The sequence below is a fragment of the Haemorhous mexicanus genome, chromosome 4 (assembly GCF_027477595.1).
Source record: "Haemorhous mexicanus isolate bHaeMex1 chromosome 4, bHaeMex1.pri, whole genome shotgun sequence".
Classification (NCBI taxonomy): Eukaryota; Metazoa; Chordata; class Aves; order Passeriformes; family Fringillidae; genus Haemorhous; species Haemorhous mexicanus.
The window spans coordinates 76,230,699-76,251,790 of record NC_082344.1 but is presented as its reverse complement, the minus strand read 5'-3'; the positions used below and the strand labels follow the sequence as shown (position 1 = coordinate 76,251,790).

The 21,092-nt window shown below is 51.1% G+C and overlaps 1 protein-coding gene across 8 annotated transcripts in view; it reads right to left on the bottom strand.

Annotated features, from left to right (window-relative positions):
• The window catches only part of DYSF (dysferlin), a 72,356-nt gene that overhangs the window by 11,635 nt on the left and 39,629 nt on the right, over window positions 1–21,092 (bottom strand). For 4 of the 8 annotated variants that reach the window (XM_059845553.1, XM_059845556.1, XM_059845552.1 and 1 more), the window contains 11 exons: window positions 18,317–18,379; window positions 13,310–13,408; window positions 12,613–12,741; window positions 11,735–11,890; window positions 10,395–10,486; window positions 8,445–8,615; window positions 7,436–7,578; window positions 4,856–4,995; window positions 3,947–4,035; window positions 3,640–3,735; window positions 2,210–2,351 (listed from right to left, as the gene is read on the bottom strand). In XM_059845553.1, coding sequence (XP_059701536.1) covers window positions 2,210–2,351; window positions 3,640–3,735; window positions 3,947–4,035; window positions 4,856–4,995; window positions 7,436–7,578; window positions 8,445–8,615; window positions 10,395–10,486; window positions 11,735–11,890; window positions 12,613–12,741; window positions 13,310–13,408; window positions 18,317–18,379 — 1,320 coding nt within the window. The remainder of the gene's footprint in view (window positions 1–2,209; window positions 2,352–3,639; window positions 3,736–3,946; window positions 4,036–4,855; window positions 4,996–7,435; window positions 7,579–8,444; window positions 8,616–10,394; window positions 10,487–11,734; window positions 11,891–12,612; window positions 12,742–13,309; window positions 13,409–18,316; window positions 18,380–21,092) is intronic. The other 4 variants (XM_059845558.1, XM_059845560.1, XM_059845557.1 and 1 more) reach the window with 1 other exon arrangement.

Below are 21,092 nucleotides of genomic sequence, written 5' to 3'. Positions count from 1 at the left end.
GAGAATTCATGGAAAGGGTTTTCCAGCCATGCAGAAGCTGCCCAGGGAAACAATGGAATGTCCATCCCTGGAATGATTTAAAGTCCCTCTGGATGTGGCTCCTGGGGACGTGGTCAGTGGTGGCCTTGGCAGAGCTGCTGGTCTTAGAAGGCTTTTCCATCTTAAATCATTCCATGATTTTCTACCCCAGAAACTGTTTTCCTGCAGGACTCAAAAACTTGGGAATGTGTTCTTCCTATGCAGCCAATGTGGTTTGAATTTTCCAGGGCTGGAGGAGAAAGATGGCACCAAAAAAAAGAGGGAACAGAGATGGAAATTCCAAAGGAATGCTGAGAAAAGAATTTAAAAAGGATTTCCGTGTTTTCTGAAATGCTGTCCTAGAGATGGGAATATTTCTCTTCCATGGAAATATTTTAGAAACTCAGACTGGGGGAAATTCCTCTCTCAGAAAGAGAAGGGAAATCTTTATAACATTAATCCAGCCAGGAAAGTTATGGAAAACCCTCCTGAAGTGGCTGGAAGGTTCAGAAAAGCAGGAAAAGGAGTGGCACCTGGGTTTCCCTGGGTTTTCACTGGTTTTCCCTGGATTTCCGGTCTCCAAAACACCCCAGGCATTCCCATCCGAACAAAAAAACACGGACACCCTCTTATCCGGAGGCATCCTTGGTTTTCTTGGAGAGAGTATTTGCAACCTGAGTTGGGATGACCCATGGAGCCCACACCCATAGGAATTCCAGCTCTGGAATTCCTAGCATGGGAAGGACCTGGAGCTCTTGGAGCAAATCCAGAGGAGGCACCAGGATGATCAGAGTGATGGAGCAGCTCTGCCATGGGAAAGGCTGGGAGAGTTGGGATTGCTGGAATTGGAAGGGAAAACGCCAGGGAAACCTCAGAGCCCCTGGCAGGGCCTGGAGGGGCTCCAGGAGAGCTGGAGAGGGACTGGGGACAAGGGACAGAGGGACAGGAGCCAGGGAATGGCTGCCACTGGGAAAGGGGAGATTGGGCTGGGATCTTGGCAAGGAATTGCTGGCTGGGAGGGTGGGCAGGGGCTGGGCTGGAATTCCCAGATTTGCTGGGGCTGCCCCTGGATCCCTGGTAGTGCCCAAGGCCAGGTTGGATCCACCTGGGATAGCGGGAGGTGTCCCTGGGTGGAACTGGATAAGCTTTCAGCTGCCTTCCCCCCCAAATTATTCCATAATTCCATGGATCCTAATCCACCGGGCCCCACTCCTGGGAGCTCCAGGATGGAACAAACAAAGGAGAACCATTGGAAAACTCCTTCCCTCCCGGCCCAGTTGGGCACAGGTGGTTTTGAGCAGCTCCCAATTCCCCACAGCCGCTCCCAACCTTTGATTGAAATTCCACCTTCCAGCGCCTGCTTTTCCAGCCGGGATTTTTACGGCCGCAGGAACCAAGCCGGAGTTCAAACAGCACATGGCGAGATCAAAAAATTCCCGGAGCCGGAATGCTCCACCAGGCTTTTCCTTCATTATTCCGGCCTTTACAGAGAGCTTTTACAAGGTGTTTATTTTCAGATCCAGTGTTGGAAGCCATGTGGTGGGAAAAGATTCCAGATCGGCACAGCGGGATGGATTTGCTTAAAGGGGTTTATGGAGGGGGTCTTGGCTTTTTCCAAGCGGGATAATTGGATGTAGTACACCCTGTACTTGGGATTTGTGGGATATGAAGCGTGAAACAGGCCCGGCTGGGATTCTGTCAATCATTGGAACTGCCCGGGAAGGGCTTTGGAAGCTGGGAATTGTCTGGGATGGGGGATTTGCTCAGCATCTTCCCGGCCGAGGTGCTGGTTCCATGGAAAATAAGGTGGGACAGGGATCTCGGTGGGTTTTGGGGATCCCAGGGGGTTTTGGGGGGTCCCAGGGGGTTTCAGGGATGGTCCCATTGCAAGCAGGAATCTTCGGGCACCTCATATTCCCTGAATACTGAGGCTGAGCAAAAACAAGGAGCAGGGATCATGGGATCAACTGAGGCTGGAAAATCCCTCCAGGATCATCCAGTCCAAGCTGTGCCCAATCCCCACCCTGGCACTGAGTGCCACATCCAGGAAATTCCTTAGACACTTCCAGCGATGGGGACTCCAAAGCTCCCTGGGCACTTCCAAAGCCTGACCACCCTTTCCATGAGGAAATTCCTGCTGGTGTCCCAGAATTCCCACAAGGATGCAGGAATTCCATCCAGGACCACTCACCTTCTTGGCCACGTGGCACATCTGCTCCGCCGGGAGATAATTGAAGGGAAAGACAAATCTCCAATTGAAATTCCCTTCTCCTCCCATGGATCTGTAGTGGACATCCGTCTTCTGCTTGTTCTCCTCGTGTCCCACCAGCCACCTGCCAGGGACAAATGGAGCCCATGGAAAATCGGGATCATGGCAAGGATTTAGGATCTCACCCAAAGTCACAACGTTCATGAGGGGAAATGGAATATTTCCAATCCCAGTGGCTGCTGGGGGTGGGGAAAACCTGGAGATGGGAGAGGGAAGGCAGCAGTCCCAGAGCTGGGAGATGAATCAGTGCTGGAGCTAGCATCTCCAGAATCATGGAATCATGGAATGATTTGGGTTGGGTTTTAAGAATCCCATTCCACCCCATCCGTGGCAGGGACACCTCCCACTGTCCCAGGTGGATCCAAGCTCCGGTGTCCAACCTGGCCTTGGGCACTGCCAGGGATCCAGAGGCAGCCACAGCAAATCTGGGAATTCCAGCCCAGCCCCTGCCCACCCTCCCAGACAGCAATTCCTTGCCAAGATCCCAGCCCAATCTCCCCTTTCCCAGTGGCAGCCATTCCCTGGCTCCTGTCCCTCTGTCCCTTGTCCCCAGTCCCTCTCCAGCTCTCCTGGAGCCCCTCAGGGACTCTGAGGATTCCCTGGAATTTTCCCTTCTCCAGGTGAACATTCCCATCTCTCCCAGCCTGAACATTCCTTGGGAATCCCTTCCCACGGCTTGAGAGCTTTTCCATGAAGAATTTTTCCCTAATATCCAATCTAGGATAGGCAGGTTCCAGCCCCTCTTCCAGAGGCAGCAGTGGATGGAAGGAATATTCCCCACCACATTCCCAATCCATAGGCAGATCCTCAGGCACAAAAAGTCTGGGAGAGGAGCTGGGAATAAGCAGACAACGAGCTCCTCTCCCCATGGCCAGGCTGCTCCCACTGTGGGAACATCCAAGAAGTCCAAAGAAAAATACTGCCATGGGATCATCCCAGAGATCTGAAGAAAAAGGTTGTGAGCTCAGCAGAGACGTGTCTTCCAAAAAGACACATCTCCATCCCTGGATCCAGAGATGAAGAGGTGTGGATCCATGGTTTGAAAGGTGTGGATCCATAGCTGGAAAAGGGTGGATCCACAGCTGGAGATGTGTGGATCCATGACTGGAGAGGTGGATCCATCGTTGGAAACGGGTGGATCCGCAAGTGGAGAGGTGTGGATCCATACTTGATGTGAATCCACAGATGGAAAGTCATGGATCCCTAACTGGAGAGCCATGATGGCTCCTCCATCCCAGCAGAATCCAAGTCTATCCCAGCAATACCAATCCAAGGACCACCTTAACTCCTTCCCTGCTGCTCCTGCACCTCCAGCCTCCGGAATCCGGGAGGCTCCGGAGCGGGACACTCACCCTTTGACGTAGATGTCGCTCATCTTCTCCCCGGTGATGCTGAGGTCGTCCAGGATCACGTCCTTGGTGTTCCAGATGATGCAGCGCAGGTAGAACCTGGAAAATCCCGGGAATGAAACCATGAGAAGGTGGAAAACTCATCCACCTGGAAGCCCGGTTGACCCACTGACGGATTTCCCTGTGGTTTCCCTGGAGATGATCCCACACCTGTCCCTCATGCAGGTGGGTGAATCCATTGCCACCCAAGGCTTCCAAGCATTCCCAACTCCTTTCCCAAGGAAAAGATGAGGAAGAAATTGGAAGTTACCTCTTGGCTTTGCGTGGAGTGACGTTGAAAGGGGGGCCGGGATGTCCCAGGGATTTGGGAAACAGATCCACCCACATCTGGAGCTTTCCCTGCATGGAAAAACAGAGCCCTGAAACCTTGGGAGATTCCAGACTGGAACACCGGAACCTCCCCAGGGAGATCTGGGACCCTTAGGTGGGAAGGGAGGATTCCTCCATGGAAAAGTGGCATTAAAGGTCATTTTTAAATTATTTGAGGGATAGTTGGGAATGTGTTGATGGATATAAATCCTGAGGAGCAGCTGAGAGAGCTGGGAAAGGGGCTCAGCCTGGAAAAAACCGGGATCAGGGGTGACCTTCTGGCTCTGCACAACTGCCTGAAAGGTTGGAACACGGTGGGAGTTGGGATCTGATCCCAGGGAATAACAGGAAAAGAGGGAACAGCCTCAGGCTGGGCCAGTGGAGGCTCAGGTTGGACATCAGCAGGAATTTCCTCATGGAAAGGGTGGTCAGGCCTTGGAAGTGCCCAGGGAGCTTTGGAATCCCCATCCCTGGAGGTCTCCAAGGAATTCCTGGATGTGGCACTCGGTGCTAAGGTGGGCATCGAGCACAGCTTGGACTCAATGACCTTGGAGGGATTTTCCAACCTCAGTGATCCCGAGATTCTGGGAGAAGAATTCTGAGTAGGACTTTTAGACCAAAAAAAGTAAAATTAAATTAAATTAAACTAAATTAAGTTAACTTTAATTTTAAAAAACTGGAGCATATTCTGAAGGGAATGACCACCTCCCCTCCCTGGGAACATCCCCTATCCCAGGGCAGACATTCCTGATAGGATTCTCCCCCTGGATACAGCTGGATCAGGAGGCGCCGCTCTTGGGCTCATCCCAGGCTCATCCTGGGCTCATCCCAGCCACATTCCAGGACCCACCTGCTCGATGTCTGGCTGGAGGGGGCTGTAAAGGCGCCGGGTCTCCACGTGCTCCGGAACCAATCCCTGCTTCCGGAGGGCAGCCAGGGCGAGCCGCTCCTCCACCGGCCCCAGGTGCGGATTCGGGGGTTTTCCATCTTCTGCCACAGGGAAGAGAGCAGAGTGAATCCCACAGGGATGGATTTTGGCCAGGAAGAGCTGGAGCAGCACAGCCTCCACTCCCAAATCCATCACCACAAACCCTGCTGGGCACAGGGATGCCATTCCCATTGGGAAAATCCAGGGAGACCCTCGTGCAACCATCCCATAAATCACAGCCAGGGAAACATGGCAAGGATCCAGCTGGATCCCATGAAAAGGAGAATCCAATGAATCCAGCTGTCCTAAAGTCCCGAAAATCAGGATTCCCATCAATCCTCTGCCAATGTTCCCACTCCCAACAGTTTATCCCAGAGTTTAAAGAAATCCAGGATATTCAGCTGGGCAGACAGGAATGAGCTCCCAGTGGGATCCCATTTCTTCTCTGTGGGATTTGGGGTGAAAGACGGGAATGGGAGGAGGAGGAAGAACATGGAAACACCACCAGCACCGCCTGGGGGTTGTTCCAAGTTCCTGCTCCGGTCCAAGTCCCTGCTCCAGTCCCACCAGGATATTTGTCATCCTCCATCCAAGGAAGATCTGGAATTATCTCCTCTGCCTGACCTACTCCCCCCCAGCCCCTGATCCTGCCACAGATGGGCCAAGATTCCTCAGTAATGGACATTCCTGCCTTCTCTTCCTGATCCATCCATCCATCCATCCATCCATCCATCCATCCCAGTACAGCCAACAGCCAGCTCCTGACTCCCCATCCCATTCCTGGGATGGGACACAGTGCCCTGTCCTTGGATATCAGGGAAGTGGTGAAATTCCCACCCCTGGAGGTGTCCAAGGAACCACTGGACAGGACACTTGGACAAGGCTGGACTTGATCTGGGAGGTCTTTTCCAAACTTAACTCTGGGATTTCAGGATCTTAAAGATCTTTTCCAACTTTAAAAATTCCCTGATTCTCTGAGTCCAGCCCAAATGATCCCAAAATCCCAGGCTGGGGTTGGTGGACTTCACCCCACTCTGGTCATGCACTTTCCAGGACAATTGAAACACGAAGAGCTTCATAAATATTATTCCATAAATATTCCATAAGTATCATTCCTACTCCACCAAATCCTGGTGAGATATCCCAACTCCTTCCATGGAAAGGACACACTTAACTCCAGCCACCTGGGCTAATTCCCAGCCATTTCCCAAACCCTGTAATTCCGACGTGTGCGCACACGTGCGGCTTTACGCGCCAAGAAAAGAACGAGCCCCTCTCGGAGAACAACAAAATCTGGGAGTTATGGAATAACGGGCCGGGGGGAGGGGCTTGTAAAATCCCGGCTCTCGTGTTTAACGGCTCCAGTTTATTCCCAGTCCGGCTCTGGAGCTCGCAGCTGGATTCCAGATCTGCTCCGGGTCAAGCCTCGGGCTTTGTTCTGCTGTTTGAACTCGGAGAAGGTGACAGCAGGCGCTGCCACGGGGGGGACACATTTTAACACCTCCCCAGCTCTCCCGGGAAAACTTTTCCATGAGGATTCCTTGCTTCCCTTCTCCTCAGGGGAAAACCTGAATTCCTGAAGGGATTTGTGCTTTGTTTTCCATGAGCGCGGAGAGGGGTCAGCCCTGGGTTGTGCCTTGTTTGGTGTCTCTGGTGACATCCTTGGTGTGGTGGCCTTAAAAAAATCCAGTCAAAATTTAGGTGGGATGTTGGGAATTCTTGGCCCTGAGGGTGGGGAGGCCCTGAAAGAGAATTCCCAGAGAAGCTGCGGCTGCACCTGGATCCCTGAAAGTATCCAAGGACAGGTGGGATCCACCTGGGATAGTGGGAAGTGTCCCTGCCCACGGAGAGGGTGGAACAAGATAATCTTTATGGTCCCAACCTAAACCATTCCATGATTCCAAACTGCAGCTCCTGGGCCAGGCCCAGTGGGATTTCACCTCCTCCTTGGACTAAAACCCTCTTTTTGTGCCTTAAAGAAATGCTTTCCCAAAAAACCCTCCTGCCCCAGGAATGCTGAGTCAGGGGGAGCTGCCATGGGCAAACAAATAACTCCTCCTCAAAAGTCTGGGGCTTTTCTCCTCTTTGTAGAACTCAGATTTGTTCCCTGATTCCCCCACATCCCAAAAGAATTCCCAGGTCTGTGTGTGGGATATTGTCTCCCTCTAGTGACCATTCTCAAAATGAGATTCCAATGGAAGAGCTGCTCTCCTGGCTCTGGCAGCACTTGGAATATCAGGTTGGAGCTCCCCACCCCCAATCCAGGGGTGTTGGGTTTGGTCCAACCCAAGGTCAACATTCCTGGATTGAAGGTCTGGGTTCAATCCCAGGATTTGGGGCACAGCCAAACTTGTGAATGGTTCAGAGCAAACATGGCCAGAGAGGAGAAGGACGGGGGCAATGCCACCACTCAAACCTGGTGATGCCTCCATGACCTCCAGCTCCACCCCTTCCTCTGGAGCAAGGAAATTCTACTATTCCAAAGCGTGCCTGACATCTTACCCAGCTCAGAGAGGACATATTCCTGATCCCTGAAGATGATCCGGTCAGATTTGTAGGTGGGAGCTTTGTAGTTGTGCTGCAGGGAGAAGAGGTGGAGCAGCTGGGAAGGGCGGAGTTGGTCTCGCCACTGGTTGGGGCCGGAGCTGAAACCAAACAGAATCATGGAATCATGGAATGGGTTGGGTGGGAAAGGCATTTAAGTTCATCCAGTGCTGTGGGCTGGGATATCTCCCACTATTCCAGGGTCCTCCAAGCCCCAATGTCCAACCCGGCCTTGGGCACTCCAGGGATCCAGGGGCAGCCACAGCAAATCTGGGAATTCCAGCCCAGCCCCTGCCCACCCTCCCAGACAGCAATTCCTTGCCAAGATCCCAGCCCAATCTCCCCTTTCCCAGTGGCAGCCATTCCCTGGCTCCTGTCCCTCTGTCCCTTGTCCCCAGTCCCTCTCCAGGAGCCCCTTCAGGCCCTGCAAGGGGCTCAAAGGTTATCCCAGATCCTCCTTTTCTCCAGACTAGACATTCCCAGCTCTCTCAGAACAGAGCAGCTCCAGAATCCTGGAATGGGCTGGGTTAGAAAGGACCATAAAATCCATCCCATTCCCATCCCATCCCATCCATGTTCAGGGACACCTCCCACTGTCCCAGGCAGATCCAAGCCCCAGTGTCCAACCTGGTCTTGGGCACTGCCAGGGATCCAGGAGCAGCCACAGCAAATCTGGGAATTCCAGCCCAGCCCCTGCCCACCCTCCCAGCCAGCAATTCCTTGCCAAGATCCCAGCCCAATCTCCTGTTCCTGGGATGGGACAGCCACAGCCTCTCCAGGGGTGTCCTCAGCACAAGGTCACCAGGAGCCACCAGGGATGGAACAGGAACTCCCTGGAGGAGAACCAGGACTCTGGGAAGTGCAGCTTCAGCCAGTTCCCCCAGGACAGCCCTGCTGTGATCCCGTGGCCACCTCAGCATCCCAATCCCGGGATTCCTGGACATCCCAAGCCCAGGGAGGAACCCACATGCAGTAGGTCTGGGGGAGGCCGCAGCGAGCGCCGTATTTGGACAGGAAGCGATTCTCCAGGTCGATGACGGTCTCGCCGATCTTCTCATCCTTGGACAGGAGGTCGTAGTCGTAGAGGGTGACCTTGAGGTCCTTCTCCAGGGGCAGCGTGCAGCTCAGCTCAAACATCCTGGAAACGGGAACAGGGAAATGCTTGGGCAAAGAGGACGGTGCTGCCGGAATTCCATGGGAATGGATCCACGCCCCATCCCAACCCCACCGGTGATGGGATGGATCAGAGTCCCTGAGCTTCCGTGTCACCTTGATCCAGCAAGGCCAGGGCTGTGTTGTGCTGGCTTCGTTTATCGTGGAATCATGGAATCATGGAATGGTTTGGATTGGGAGACACCTGAATGACCTCATTCCACACCTTCCCTGATCCCAGATGAATCCAAGCCCCAGTGTCCAGCCTGGCCTTGGACTCTGCCAGGGATCCAGGGGCAGCCACAGCAAATCTGGGAATTCCAGCCCAGCCCAGCCCCTGCCCACCCTCCCAGCCAGCAATTCCTTGCCCAGATCCCAGCCCAATCTCCCCTTTCCCAGTGGCAGCCATTCCCTGGCTCCTGTCCCTCTGTCCCTTGTCCCCAGTCCCTCTCCAGCTCTCCTGGAGCCCCTCCAGGCCCTGCAAGGGGCTCTGAGGTTTCTCTGGAATTTTCCACTCTCCAGGGGAACATTCCCAGTCTGGCTCCAGAATGGTTTGGATTGGAAGTGACCCTAAATCCCATCCTATCCCATGGGCAGCAGGGACACCTCCCACTATCCCTGGTGAATCCAAGCCCCAAAGTCCAGCCTGGCCTTGGACACTGCCAGGGATCCAGGGGCAGCCCCAGCAAATCTGGGAATTCCAGCTCAGCCCCTGCCCACCCTCCCAGCCTGCAATTCCGTCCCTATATCCCATTTAAATTCATCTCTCTCCATCTTGCTTTGTTGGGAAGATGTCCTGGCATTGGTGGCCTGGACTGTTGGGAGCAGCCTTGGAAAATCAGATGGCTTTTATGGGAAGCAGGATTTGACCCCCTTTTGTTCCCTAAGTCCCGGATTTTGGCAGCCTGGAGCTCATCCCAAGGGGCAGCTCCGGTCTCTGGGACAGGGCCCAAGGAATGGCTGGAGCTGCTCCAGGGAGGGTTAGGTTGGAAATCAGGAAAAGATTCCTCATCCAGAGGGTGCTGGGGCACTGGAACAGCTCCCCAGGGAATGTCCACATTCCCAAGGCTGCCAGAGCTCCAGGAGCATTTCGACAATGTTCCCAGCGACAGGGTGGGATTGCTGGGATTGTCCTGGGAAGGAGCGAGATCGATGATCCTTACGGGTCTTGTACAACCCAGGCTATTCCACAATTCTCTGATTTTCTGGGAGAACAAAGCCCCATGGAGCTGAGCTTCCCTCAGTTTCCCTGCTCCTTTTCCAGCCTTGCCAAACAGCTTTTCCCGGAATAAACCACTATCCTTGGAATTTTATCCCGTTTCTGAGGGAAACAACTCAATTATCCATGGATAATCCTTTTCCAGAACATGTGGAGGTGTCCCATTCCTGCCCATTCCTCACGTTTTTCCCTCAGACATTGGATCAAAATTCCTGGATGAGGAGAAGTTCCACAAACTCTTTCCCAGCAATGGGATGATCCAGATTCCTCCACTACGGAATTGCAGCTCCTCAATCCACAGAGCTCAGAAATCCCAGGGATTGACGACTGAGAGCCAAGGGAATCATGGAATAGATTGGGACGGGAAAAACCTTAAAATCCATCCCAATCCCAATCCCTGATGTGGGCAGGGAATACTTCCCACTATCCCGGGCTGCTCCAACCTGGAACTGGCTGTTGGATTGGGAAGTTCTGGTTGACCCAGCACAATTTCCTCAATAGGAAACCCAAGAAATTCCATGGATCCCGAATGGAATCCATACTTACCTCCCAAAGACAGGCTCCAGAGTGCAGGGAAGGTAATTTTCCTGGTCATTTATGGATTTCTTTCCCACGGAAATCTTCACGTAGGGATCACACTGGAGGTGGGCACGGAAAGAAACACAAAAATCCCATGGGATTCCAGTCCCACCCTTTTCCGTAAATTGTTCCAAATCCCATCCTGTTCCCAAATGAAATTATTTTGGGAATTCGGCATCAACTTGGAAAGTGGAGAATTTAATTCAAGTTGGGTTTTTTCCCAGGAGAAGGAAAAAAATTCAAGGGAAAGATCCAATTCCACCTCAAAGATTTTACCTGGATCTACAGGGATCCACCATCCCAGCCACATCCAATAATTCCCTGGAAAAAACGCCCTGGCCAAGTTCTCTCATCACTTCTCCCAGATTTTCCTTTTCCTGCTGATTGTTTTTTAAGGAATTGATGGGAAACAGCGCTCAGGGAACAGAATGAGCTCCCAGGTATTCCTTGGGCTGGGATAAGCCTCTGTAAAATTCCCATCCCAGAGAAAATCTGGGATCAAATTTGGGTTGTTTTGGGGTTTCAAATGGAAAAACTCCCACTTTTTTCCTTCTTCTTCTTAATCCTCAGGAATTACTCACAGGGGATTTCTTAGGAATTACCACTTCCATCCCAAATCCATTTTAAAAAATGGGAAAATTCAAAAGCGGTTGGAATTTCTGCATCTATTTTTCGAAATATTCCATATTTATTTCCCAAATTCCATATATTTTCTCCCATATGTTTTTTAATATATTTTCTATATATTTTCATATCTATTAATTATTTTTCCATAAATTTTCCATGTGTATCTATTTTTCCATGTGTATCTTCTATTTTCCCATCTATCTTCCTTAGATATTTTCTCATATATTTCCCACAGCATTCCTTAAATTTCCCTTCTTTTCCAGTGGAACCAAGATAATTAAAAAAGATTTTTCCCTTCCCGGAGCTTTGGGGAGTTTTGGACCTACACAATTCCCATTTTCCCAGAATTTCCCTTCCAGACCAGCAAACCTTTGCAAGAAGGAATTTTTGGAAAAATGGGATTTTATTCCCTTCAGCACCATAAACACCAAAAAAAAAAACCCAAAAATAAAGCCAAACCCAAAACTCATGGAACTAATCCTGAAAAATCCCAATGGACAAAGGAAGAGTTGCCTCCCAGACTTCCCAGATATTCCAAGGGGGGCAGAAAACAGGAACAAATTCCTAAATTTTAGGGCAAAATTGTAAATTTTGACCAATTTTGACCAAATTTTAACCCAATTTTGACCAATAAGGGCTGAGCTGTTCCCGCTACAGGAGCCAATGCCAAGCTTTCCCACCTTCCCATTGGAATCCTTGGGCTGGAGGTCGAAGGCACGGATGATGTAAACCCGGACCAGACATTCCTGGAGTCCCCTGGCTGGGAGCTGCTGGAATTGCCGGGGAGGCACCGGAACGCGCGGATCGTCAGGAAGAGGGTAAATCCTGAAGGAACCCTGGGAAGGACACGGGAAATCAGGGAAGAACATGAAGAGATGGGAGCAGACTTGGAATGACAGGAATGAATCGTGGAATTAGAGAATGGGTGGGGTGGGAAGGGGGCTGAAAGCTCATCCCATCCCATGGGCAGGGACACATTCCCTGTTCCCAGATGAATCCGAATCCATCCCAACCTGGCCTTGGACTCGCCCAGGGATCCAGGAGCAGCCACAGCAAATCTGGGAATTCCAGCCCAGCCCCTGCCCACCCTCCCAGACAGCAATTCCTTGCCAAGATCCCAGCCCAATCTCCCCTTTCCCAGTGGAAACCATTCCCTGGCTCCTGTCCCTCTGTCCCTTGTCCCCAGTCCCTCTCCAGCTCTCCTGGAGCCCCTTTAGAGACTCTGATGCTTCCCTGGAATTTTCCCTTCTCCAGGGGAACATTCCCAGCTCTCCCAGCCTGGCTCCAGAGCAGAGGGGCTCCAGAATCCTTGAATGGGTTGTGTTGGAAGGGTCTTAAATCCCATCCCATTCCCACCCTTTCCATAGGCAGGGACACCTCCCACTGTCCCAGATTGCTCCAAGCCCCTTCCAAGCAGCCTTGCCCACTTCCATGGATGAGGATTCCCCAACTTCCACAATTCCTGGACTCACGGAACTATTTGGGCTGAAAAGGACTTTAAAGATCCCACAATTCCCACCCCTACGGATGCAATCCATGGGGAGAGGGCCCATCTCACCTTGAATTCCCCCACCACGGAGGGGTCGTCGCTGGAATCCTGGGATCTCCCCCGGAAGAGTTTGAAGGTGTGGCAGAAGTCGGAGAGATGCTCAAATTCCTCGACGTTTTCCAGCTCCGTCTCGTAGACCTGAGGAGGAAAAGACAGATCATGGAAAAAAATTCCAAACAAATTCCTCAATCTTGGGAACATTCATCCCATGGGGAGAAATTTCTGGGAATTTTTGCCCTTATTTCTCTCCGGGGCAGTGAAAAGAGGAGAATTTGGGAATCCCACAATAAATTCCAGGCTATCCCAACAATCCAAACAAAGCCAATGTCTTCTGGTGGGTTTTTCATGGATAGAGATCTTCCAGCTGGGAATATTTTCTTAAAACCAAGGAAAAAATGGTTAAATTTAAATGCATTAAATTTAGCATTTCTTGTGCCTTAATCTCCCTCTTCCCTGAGAAATCCCTGATTTTCCTCATTCCCAAACCCTTCCCAGGGTGGCAGTTCCCCACCCCCTCCGCTACTTCCCAAGGGAAAATTTCCAGAAGTTTCCCAAAAAGCTTTTTCGAAGGAAATGGAATTTTCCACACCTGGGGAAAATGGGGTTTGGTTTTTTTTAACCTGGATGGGAAAAAAAAAGCCGAAAATCACAAAGAAATCATGGAGAGTGGAATTCCAAGGATCCACACCCGACAGAAGTCACTCACCTTCAAGGTGTCAAATCCCTTTTCCAAGTAATATCCACATTTTTCCCTCTCTCCCGTGGAAGCGTAAAATTTGCTCCACCAGTCGATGAATTCCTCCTCCTGCAGCCAGAGACCCCAAAGTTACTCATTTTCCACAAAAAAAAAAAAAAAAAAAAAATCCCTGGAAAACAGCAGCAGCTCCCAGATTTGGGAAGTGAACCTTGCATCAACCCCATCCCTGATTTCCAGGGATTTTTGGGATGATCCCAGCCCTAATCCAGGCGTTACAGCCGTTGTGGATATTCCCAAGAGGATTATTCTGCATAGGAAGATGATGTAGAGCTCCAAGCAAAATATTCCAAGAATTTGGAGCATTTTTAGGGAATTTCTGGCCACTTGGAGGATGGTTTTCCCGGGATTTCTATGCGGGGAATAAACCAATTTAACTCCAGTGTTAACAGCTTGAAATACCCCAATTTCCTGGAAATTTTTGAGATTTGGGAGACAGGGATTGACTTCCTGGTTATATCCCACCACCTCCCAACCTCCCCATCCCAACAAAACCTGCGGATAAATGAATAAATCCATACAATTCCCGTCATTCCATTAAAACCCAAGGGTGCTCAGGTCTCCGGAATGACACAACCCTTGGACGAAAAAAACTGGGAAAATCCCACAAAACCTCAGCTCTCACCAACTCCCATTGCCCCATTCCCAGTGCAAACCATTCCAGGAGGAAAAACGGACCACGCAGCCTCAATATTCCATGGATTTTATAGGAATCCCATTTCAGAGATCATTTTGCTGGCAATCCATAAAAAATTCCTAGGAAATCCCAGTGTCTCCTTTTAGGAGGCCGCAGAATTCCAGCTCAGTGACCTCACGGAGGATTCCAAATGGAGTTTTATTGGATTTATATTTGAAGCCAACAGCACGGGATTTAATGGATAGACATTGGATTTAATTGGAATATTCTGGAAATTCACTCCAAGGCTTTTGCCACCTCCTTTTTTTTGGGGGGGGGGGGGGAAATCCCAATTTTCCTTTCATCGTTTCCCATTTTATTGTTTCGAGGGCTTCATTCGGACATCATGACATTCCACAGGTATTGGGATACAAGGAAAACATTTGGATTCATCCCAGGACTTACCCATGGAATCCTCTGCAGCCCCAAGGGAAAGAGCTGGGTTAGAGATTTTGGTGGATTTTTAAGGACATTCCAATGAAAAAAAAAGGGAAAACATAAAAAAGAGGGAAGGGGAGCAGTTGGAATGTTAATGGTGATGGATATGGTTCCATTTGGGAATGGAAATGTCATGGAAAGCAACGGATCGGCAAAGGATGGATTGAGGAATTTTGTTTACCCAGTGGAAGGATAAAATTCCCTCCAGGTATCCCAAACCACCTCCAAGGGTTTATCCATGGCACAGACAATTTCTGGGATCAGGATCTGTGCCCCTTTTCCAGTTTTTTCATGGATCCCACTGGGCACAATGCCCAGGTGAGAATCCCTTGTGGATAATTTTAACCTCAAGTGACCAAATTCTGAACATTTCCTGGAAAAGGAGATTACTCCCACCTGGAAAGCTGCTGCCATGATTATCCAGAGGTTTCCTGTCTCCCCATCCCTGTTCCATCCCTCTTCCCTCTCACCGCCCTGGAACTCCAACTTTTTCCCAAGAGGAACCCAACATTTGGATATCCTGGGAATAACCGGATCATTTCACCCAATCCCATCATCCCAAGAACTGCAGAAGCTCCAGGAACAAAACATGGCTGGAAGAAGGAGAATTTCTCCTTTATGGAAAAAAATCCTGGCTGGGAGGGTGGGCAGGGGCTGGCTGGAATTCCCAGATTTACTGTGGCTGCCCCTGGATCCCTGGAAGTGTCCAACGCCAGGTTGGACATTGGGGCTTGGGGACACCTGGGATAGTGGGAGGTGTCCCTAAACATGGCAGGGTTGGAAGGTCACTTCCTACCAAAACTATTCCAGGATTCTGGAGCTCTTTTGTTCAAGGAGAGCTGGGAACGTTCCCCTGGAGAAAGAAAAAATCCAGGGAATCCTCAGAGTCCCTCAGGGGCTCCAGGAGAGCTGGAGAGGGACTGGGGACAAGGGACAGAGGGACAGGAGCCAGGGAATGGCTGCCACTGGGAAAGGGGAGATTGGGCTGGGATCTTGGCAAGGAATTGCTGTCTGGGAGGGTGGGCAGGGGCTGGGCTGGAATTCCCAGATTTGCTGTGGCTGCTACTGGATCCCTGGCAGTGTCCAAAGCCAGGTTGGACAATGGGGCTTGGATCCACCTGGGATAGTGGGAGGTGTCCCTACCCATGGAATGGGATGAGATTTCAGCTCCCTTCCTGCCCAAACCATTCCATGATCCTACAAACCCTGGCTTTGGAAATCCTGGAGTTTTCCCTGGGAATACTTTCCCCCCTCCCCAGTGGCAGTGCCATGGGCTGGCTCCCAGCTGGGAATATTAAAACCATCAGGAACATTCCGGGGGGGAGGGGGCAGCACTGGGATGGGAACCATTCCCAGGAGGAGCCATCCAACACCCAGAGCTCTTCCAAGGAGCAGTAACCGGAGAAGCCGTGAAATGTGGGCTTGGATTTGGAAGGAGCAAACACAGCAAACAACCAATTATCCCAAATAGTTTACAGACATGGATTGGCTGGAATTGCCTCCACTCGGCTCCGTTAACGTGTCCTGGGATGGGGGATTTGGAAGGCAGCACGAGCTGGAGTAACGGTGGAGTAACGGCAGAGTAACCATGTTGTAGGGCTCCTCTGCAGGGAATGGAGGAGGAAAGGTGTCCAAGAGTTCCTCCCGAGCTCCTCTCCTCCGGGAGTTGCCCAGGAATCATGGAATTATGGAATGGGAAGGGACCTGAAAGTTCATCCCATCCCATGGGCAGGGACACCTCCCACTATCCCAGAAGGATCCAACCTGGCCTTGGACATTGCCAGGGATCCAGGGGCAGCCACAGCAAATCTGGGAATTCCAGCCCAGCCCCTGCCCACCTTCCCAGCCAGCAATTCCTTGCCAAGATCCCAGCCCAAGCTCCCCTTTCCCAGTAGGAGCCATTCCCTGGCTCCTGTCCCTCTGTCCCTTGTCCCCAGTCCCTCTCCAGCTCTCCTGGAGCCCCTCCAGGCCCTGCCAGGGGCTCTAAGCTCTGCCTGGAGCCTTCCCTTCTCCAGGGGAGCATTCCCAGAGCTGAGGGGCTACAGAATCCTGGAATGGCTTGGGTTGGAAGGGACCATAAATCCCATCCCATTTCCACCCCACCCATGGGCAGGGACACTTCCCACTATTCCAGGTGGATCCAAGCCCAGGGTCCAACCTGGCCTTGGACACTGCAGGGGATCCAGGGGCAGCCACAGCAAATCTGGGAATTCCAGCCCAGCCCCTCCCCACCCTCACAGGGCAGAATTCCATCCCAAGATCCCACCCATCCCTGCCCTCTGGCACTTTAAACTCCTCCTCCTCCTCATTAACGCCCCAGTCCGAGGCAGATCCCGGTGAAATCCAGGACCTCCCTCACACGCTCCGCACGGAGCTGGATTTTTTTTGGCTGGAAAAGCTTTTTTCCAAGATTTCCCCAACTGCAGCCCCTGGGCCTCATTCCCAGCTCCCGCTTTTGTGCGGAGCTCCTGAGCCATAAAGGAGAAGGAGCCAGGAAGGAAGATGGGAACCCAGCTTTCCAAACCAGGATGGTTTTCCCAAGAAAACATTCCCATCTTGCTGCAAACTGGGGTTTATCCCATTGGCTCCCATTCCTGGGGAATCCTGGAAGAACCAGGACAACAGGATGGTTTATTCCCACCTAATATTCCCACTGTTTCATTTTAAATTAATGCTTTGTAGCTTTTCCCTCTTTTTGTTCTTTTCCCCCTGGATTTTCTTTGTCCTAAACCAAAAAAACATCCATGGAAAATAAAAATGTGGATGGACAACAGGATGGGGGGGTTATTTCAGGAATTTTTGTTTCCATAGTCGGGATTCCAGCACTGCCATCTCTCTGGGCTGGAGAAATCCATCCATTGGACAATATTTGGATCCCTGGAAGTGTCCAAGGCCAGGGTGAAATGGGCTTGGAGCCACCTGGGATAGTGGGAAGTGTCCCTGCCCATGGAAATTGTGGAATGGGATGGGATTTAAGGTCCTTCCAACCCAAACCAATCCATGATTTCATGGAGAACCCAACTGGGATGAATTTGGGATGAAGGGAATTGCTCCTCTGGAGCGTTATCCCTGAGAAAGCAAAGCAGCTCCACTGCCCTCCCTATAAAGCCCAGGAAAATCCCAAGATCTGCTTTTCTCATGGAAAAGACACAAAGGGAGCAGGAAAAGGGAAGGGATCCTCAAATCCCATCCCCACCCCATCCATGGGCAGGGACACTTCCCACTATCCCAGGTGGATCCAACCTGGCCTTGGGCACTGCCAGGTATCCAGGGGCAGCCACAGCAAATCTGGGAATTCCAGCCCGGCCCCTGCCCACCCTCCCAGCCAGCAATTCCTTGCCAAGATCCCAGCCCAAGCTCCCCTTTCCCAGTGGCAGCCATTCCCTTGCTCCTGTCCCTCTGTCCCTTGTCCCCAGTCCCTCTCCAGCTCTCCTGGAGCCCCTCCAGGGACTCTGAGGTTTCCCTGGAATTTTCCCTTCTCCAGGGGAACATTCCCAGCTCTCCCTTCTTTTCTTCCCAGCAGAGGTGTTCCATCCCTCTGATCATCCTGGTCCCAACCTCTGGATCACTCCCAGACTTCCATGTCCTTCCTGTGCTGGGATTCCTGAGCTGGGGACGGAATTCCTTCAAAACCTCCCTCATTCCCTTTGGAATTAATGGAAAACTCAAGGACACAGGGGCAGCCAGCTGGAATTGCCATTTTTCTAAGCAGCAAGCCGGATCATTCCCAGAAGGAAAACGCCTCCTTCCATCTTTATCCGCGTATCCTCATGGACTCAGGTCATTAATTAAGCGATTAATTAATTAAGCAATTAATTAGCAATTAGAAAGGAAGCGGTACCTACATGAGGCGGGGCCCGGGAGTCCGGGATGTTAATTAGTGCTGAGCTCGTCAAACCCTCGGGAAGCTACAAATTAAAATGATCCGTTATCCAAGGAATTCCGGGAACCGGGATGAACACGCAGCAGCAAAAGCAACAATTAATGGGATTAATCCAAACTAATATTCCCAACCCTGGAGTTTCCCAGGATAAGGACAATTTGGGATGAGTGCAAGGTTTGTTTTTAGGGATGTTCAGCAAACAGCTGGAATGAGGTAGAGGAAAAATGGGATATTAAGGGGGAAAAATATGGAAAAGCTGTTAGTAATTCCCAGTAGAGGAGAGGCCTTTTCCTGGATATTGAGGGCTGCAAACTCAGGGAGTTATCCCAGAATCCAGGGAAGGATCTGAGCCAGGGGGATTTGGAATGGGATTGGGAATGCTCAGGATCAAAGCCCAGGTCCAAGCCCGGCTCATCCTGGGCAAACCAAAACCCGGGATCACATCCGTGGGCAGGAAGCGGCAGTGCTGCTCCAGTATTCCAAGGATCCCTTGGAGGTGGAAAAGGGGGAGGAATGAGAGGTTCTTCCCAGAAAACAGCCCAGTTTGAGGATCAGACCAATTCTGACAGCATTCCCGGTTATCCAGCTCAGGCTTGTTCCCAAAATCCTGCACTGATCCCACCAGATCCAGACCGGCATCCTTGGGCCAAACGCCACAATTTCCAGGGAAACATTCCCTGAGGATCATTTTCCACCAGGATTCCCATAGAGAAAATATTTCATAGGGAAAACATTCCCTGAGGATCATTTTCCACCAGGATTCCCTCGTGGCTCTGGGAACTGGGAACAGCTCCTTTCCAGCTGGATTATCCATAAGCAAACAGACCAAATCCCATGGAGCTGTGGAAGTCCTTCCCGACCCTCTTCCCACGGGAATGAACCCTCGGAAAACATCAGGAACAGAGCAGGCAGGACAAGGCCTGATCCAGCAGCCTCTTCCCCAAATTCCACCTTTCCAACACCCCATTCCGTGTCCTTTTCCCAAAGAACCAAAGCCATGAGTTTTAGGATTTTCCTCACTTTGGGTGACTGGGATGTGATTCCCGTGCACTTAAACTGGTTTTAAACTCCAGCTGAACTCCTGATCCCACTCAGATGAGATGGATAACACACTCCCAAACCTTGGAGCAGAGGGATTTCACCTCTGGTTGTTTTCCCGATTTTCCAAGGAAAGCAACAAAAGGATCCTTTGTTTCAACCATCCTTCGGAGCAGGGACCAAAGCCAGGCTTGGCAAGGAGGGAGAAAAACTCCGGAGCCACACACAGAAATGCATCCATGAAAAATCCTGGCTCCTGCTTCCAAAGAGCCCCGAGCATGAGCTGCTGGCTTGGGATCCATCCCTTTTCCCGGGAAAGCGGAGCAGAATGGTCCCTGCGGGCTGGGATTGCTCCTTGACCTGCCAAATCTGGCCCGGGATGGGCAGAATGATCCCAACGGTCCATCCACGCCTCAATCCATGTCCACCTCCAGGAGAGGAGCAGCTTCCAGGGCCAAAATTCCCAGGTGGGAATTTTGGGTTGGCTTTCCAGGAAGAAGCTCCCTCCTTTCCCGAAATAACAGGGAAAACAAGGAAAGAAACAAACGGAGAAGGACAAATCCAGGGTCAAACTGAAGAATTCCATTGGTGGCAGGGGGATTATTTGGGAAATGTTTTTTTCCAGGAAAAAAATGCCAGAATTTTCCACTTTGGAATGGTTTTGTCACATCCCTCTCCCCCTTTTCCGGCTGTTTAAACTCTCCCCTAAATTTGATACAAATTTGGAGATGTTTCCAATAAAATTATCCCAGGGAAGGAAGCTCCAGGATTCCAAAGCTCCATCTCATTCCTTCCTCTGGAATCTTTGGGATGGGATCCCACATTCCTGGGAGCAGCTGCCAGAGCTCCAGGGGACATAAAGGGAGGCGAGCCCCTATCCAGAGGTTTTATTCCCAAAGGAAAAAATGGGAGCATGTTTGCCACCAAGGTGGTTTTCCATGAATAAATAATGGAAATCTGAGCAGAGGATTCCAGGGATTTGTGAGCATGGCCGATCCCACTCTGGGCATCCCAGGGTGTTTCCCCCATCCTGACCACTCGGAAAAATGGGATAAACTGGGAATCCTGCCAGTGGGAATGTCCAAGAACTTCCAGCACTGGATCATGGGAAATCCCAATTCCAGATCATGGGAAACCCCATATCCGGGTCATGGGAAACTGGGATCAAGCTCCACATCTCAAGTTGGGATCCCACAGATTCCCACATTATTCCCTCAGTTTTCTCACAAGTTTCTCTGTCCTGGACTTAAAAAGAGGGATTTTATAACAAAAAGTCCCGTTCCCAAATTTGGTGTTTTCCACGGACACACTCCAGTTACTTCCCTGATAAAAGATGAAGCCCAGCTGTAAATTTTAAGGATAAATCCTTAAATGGGAAGCAAAAAGGAGGGAACGAGGCTGCTTTCCCAACTTCCCAATGCTCCAATCAGGAGCATTTTCGGGTGCTACTTTTCCCTTTCCAACGCTTTGCACTGGAGCCAACTTTTCCCAATTCTCCTGTCCCGATCCCAATGGAGACTCAAGGATTTCAGGACAAGAACCCAGCAGAGCTGTGAATAGGATCATGGAAACATGGAATGATTTGGGTGGGAAGGATCTTAAATCTCATCCCATTCCACCTTTTCCATGGGCAGGGACACCTCCCACTATCCCAGGTTTCTCCAAGCTCCATCCAGCCTGGCTTTGGACACTTCCTGGGA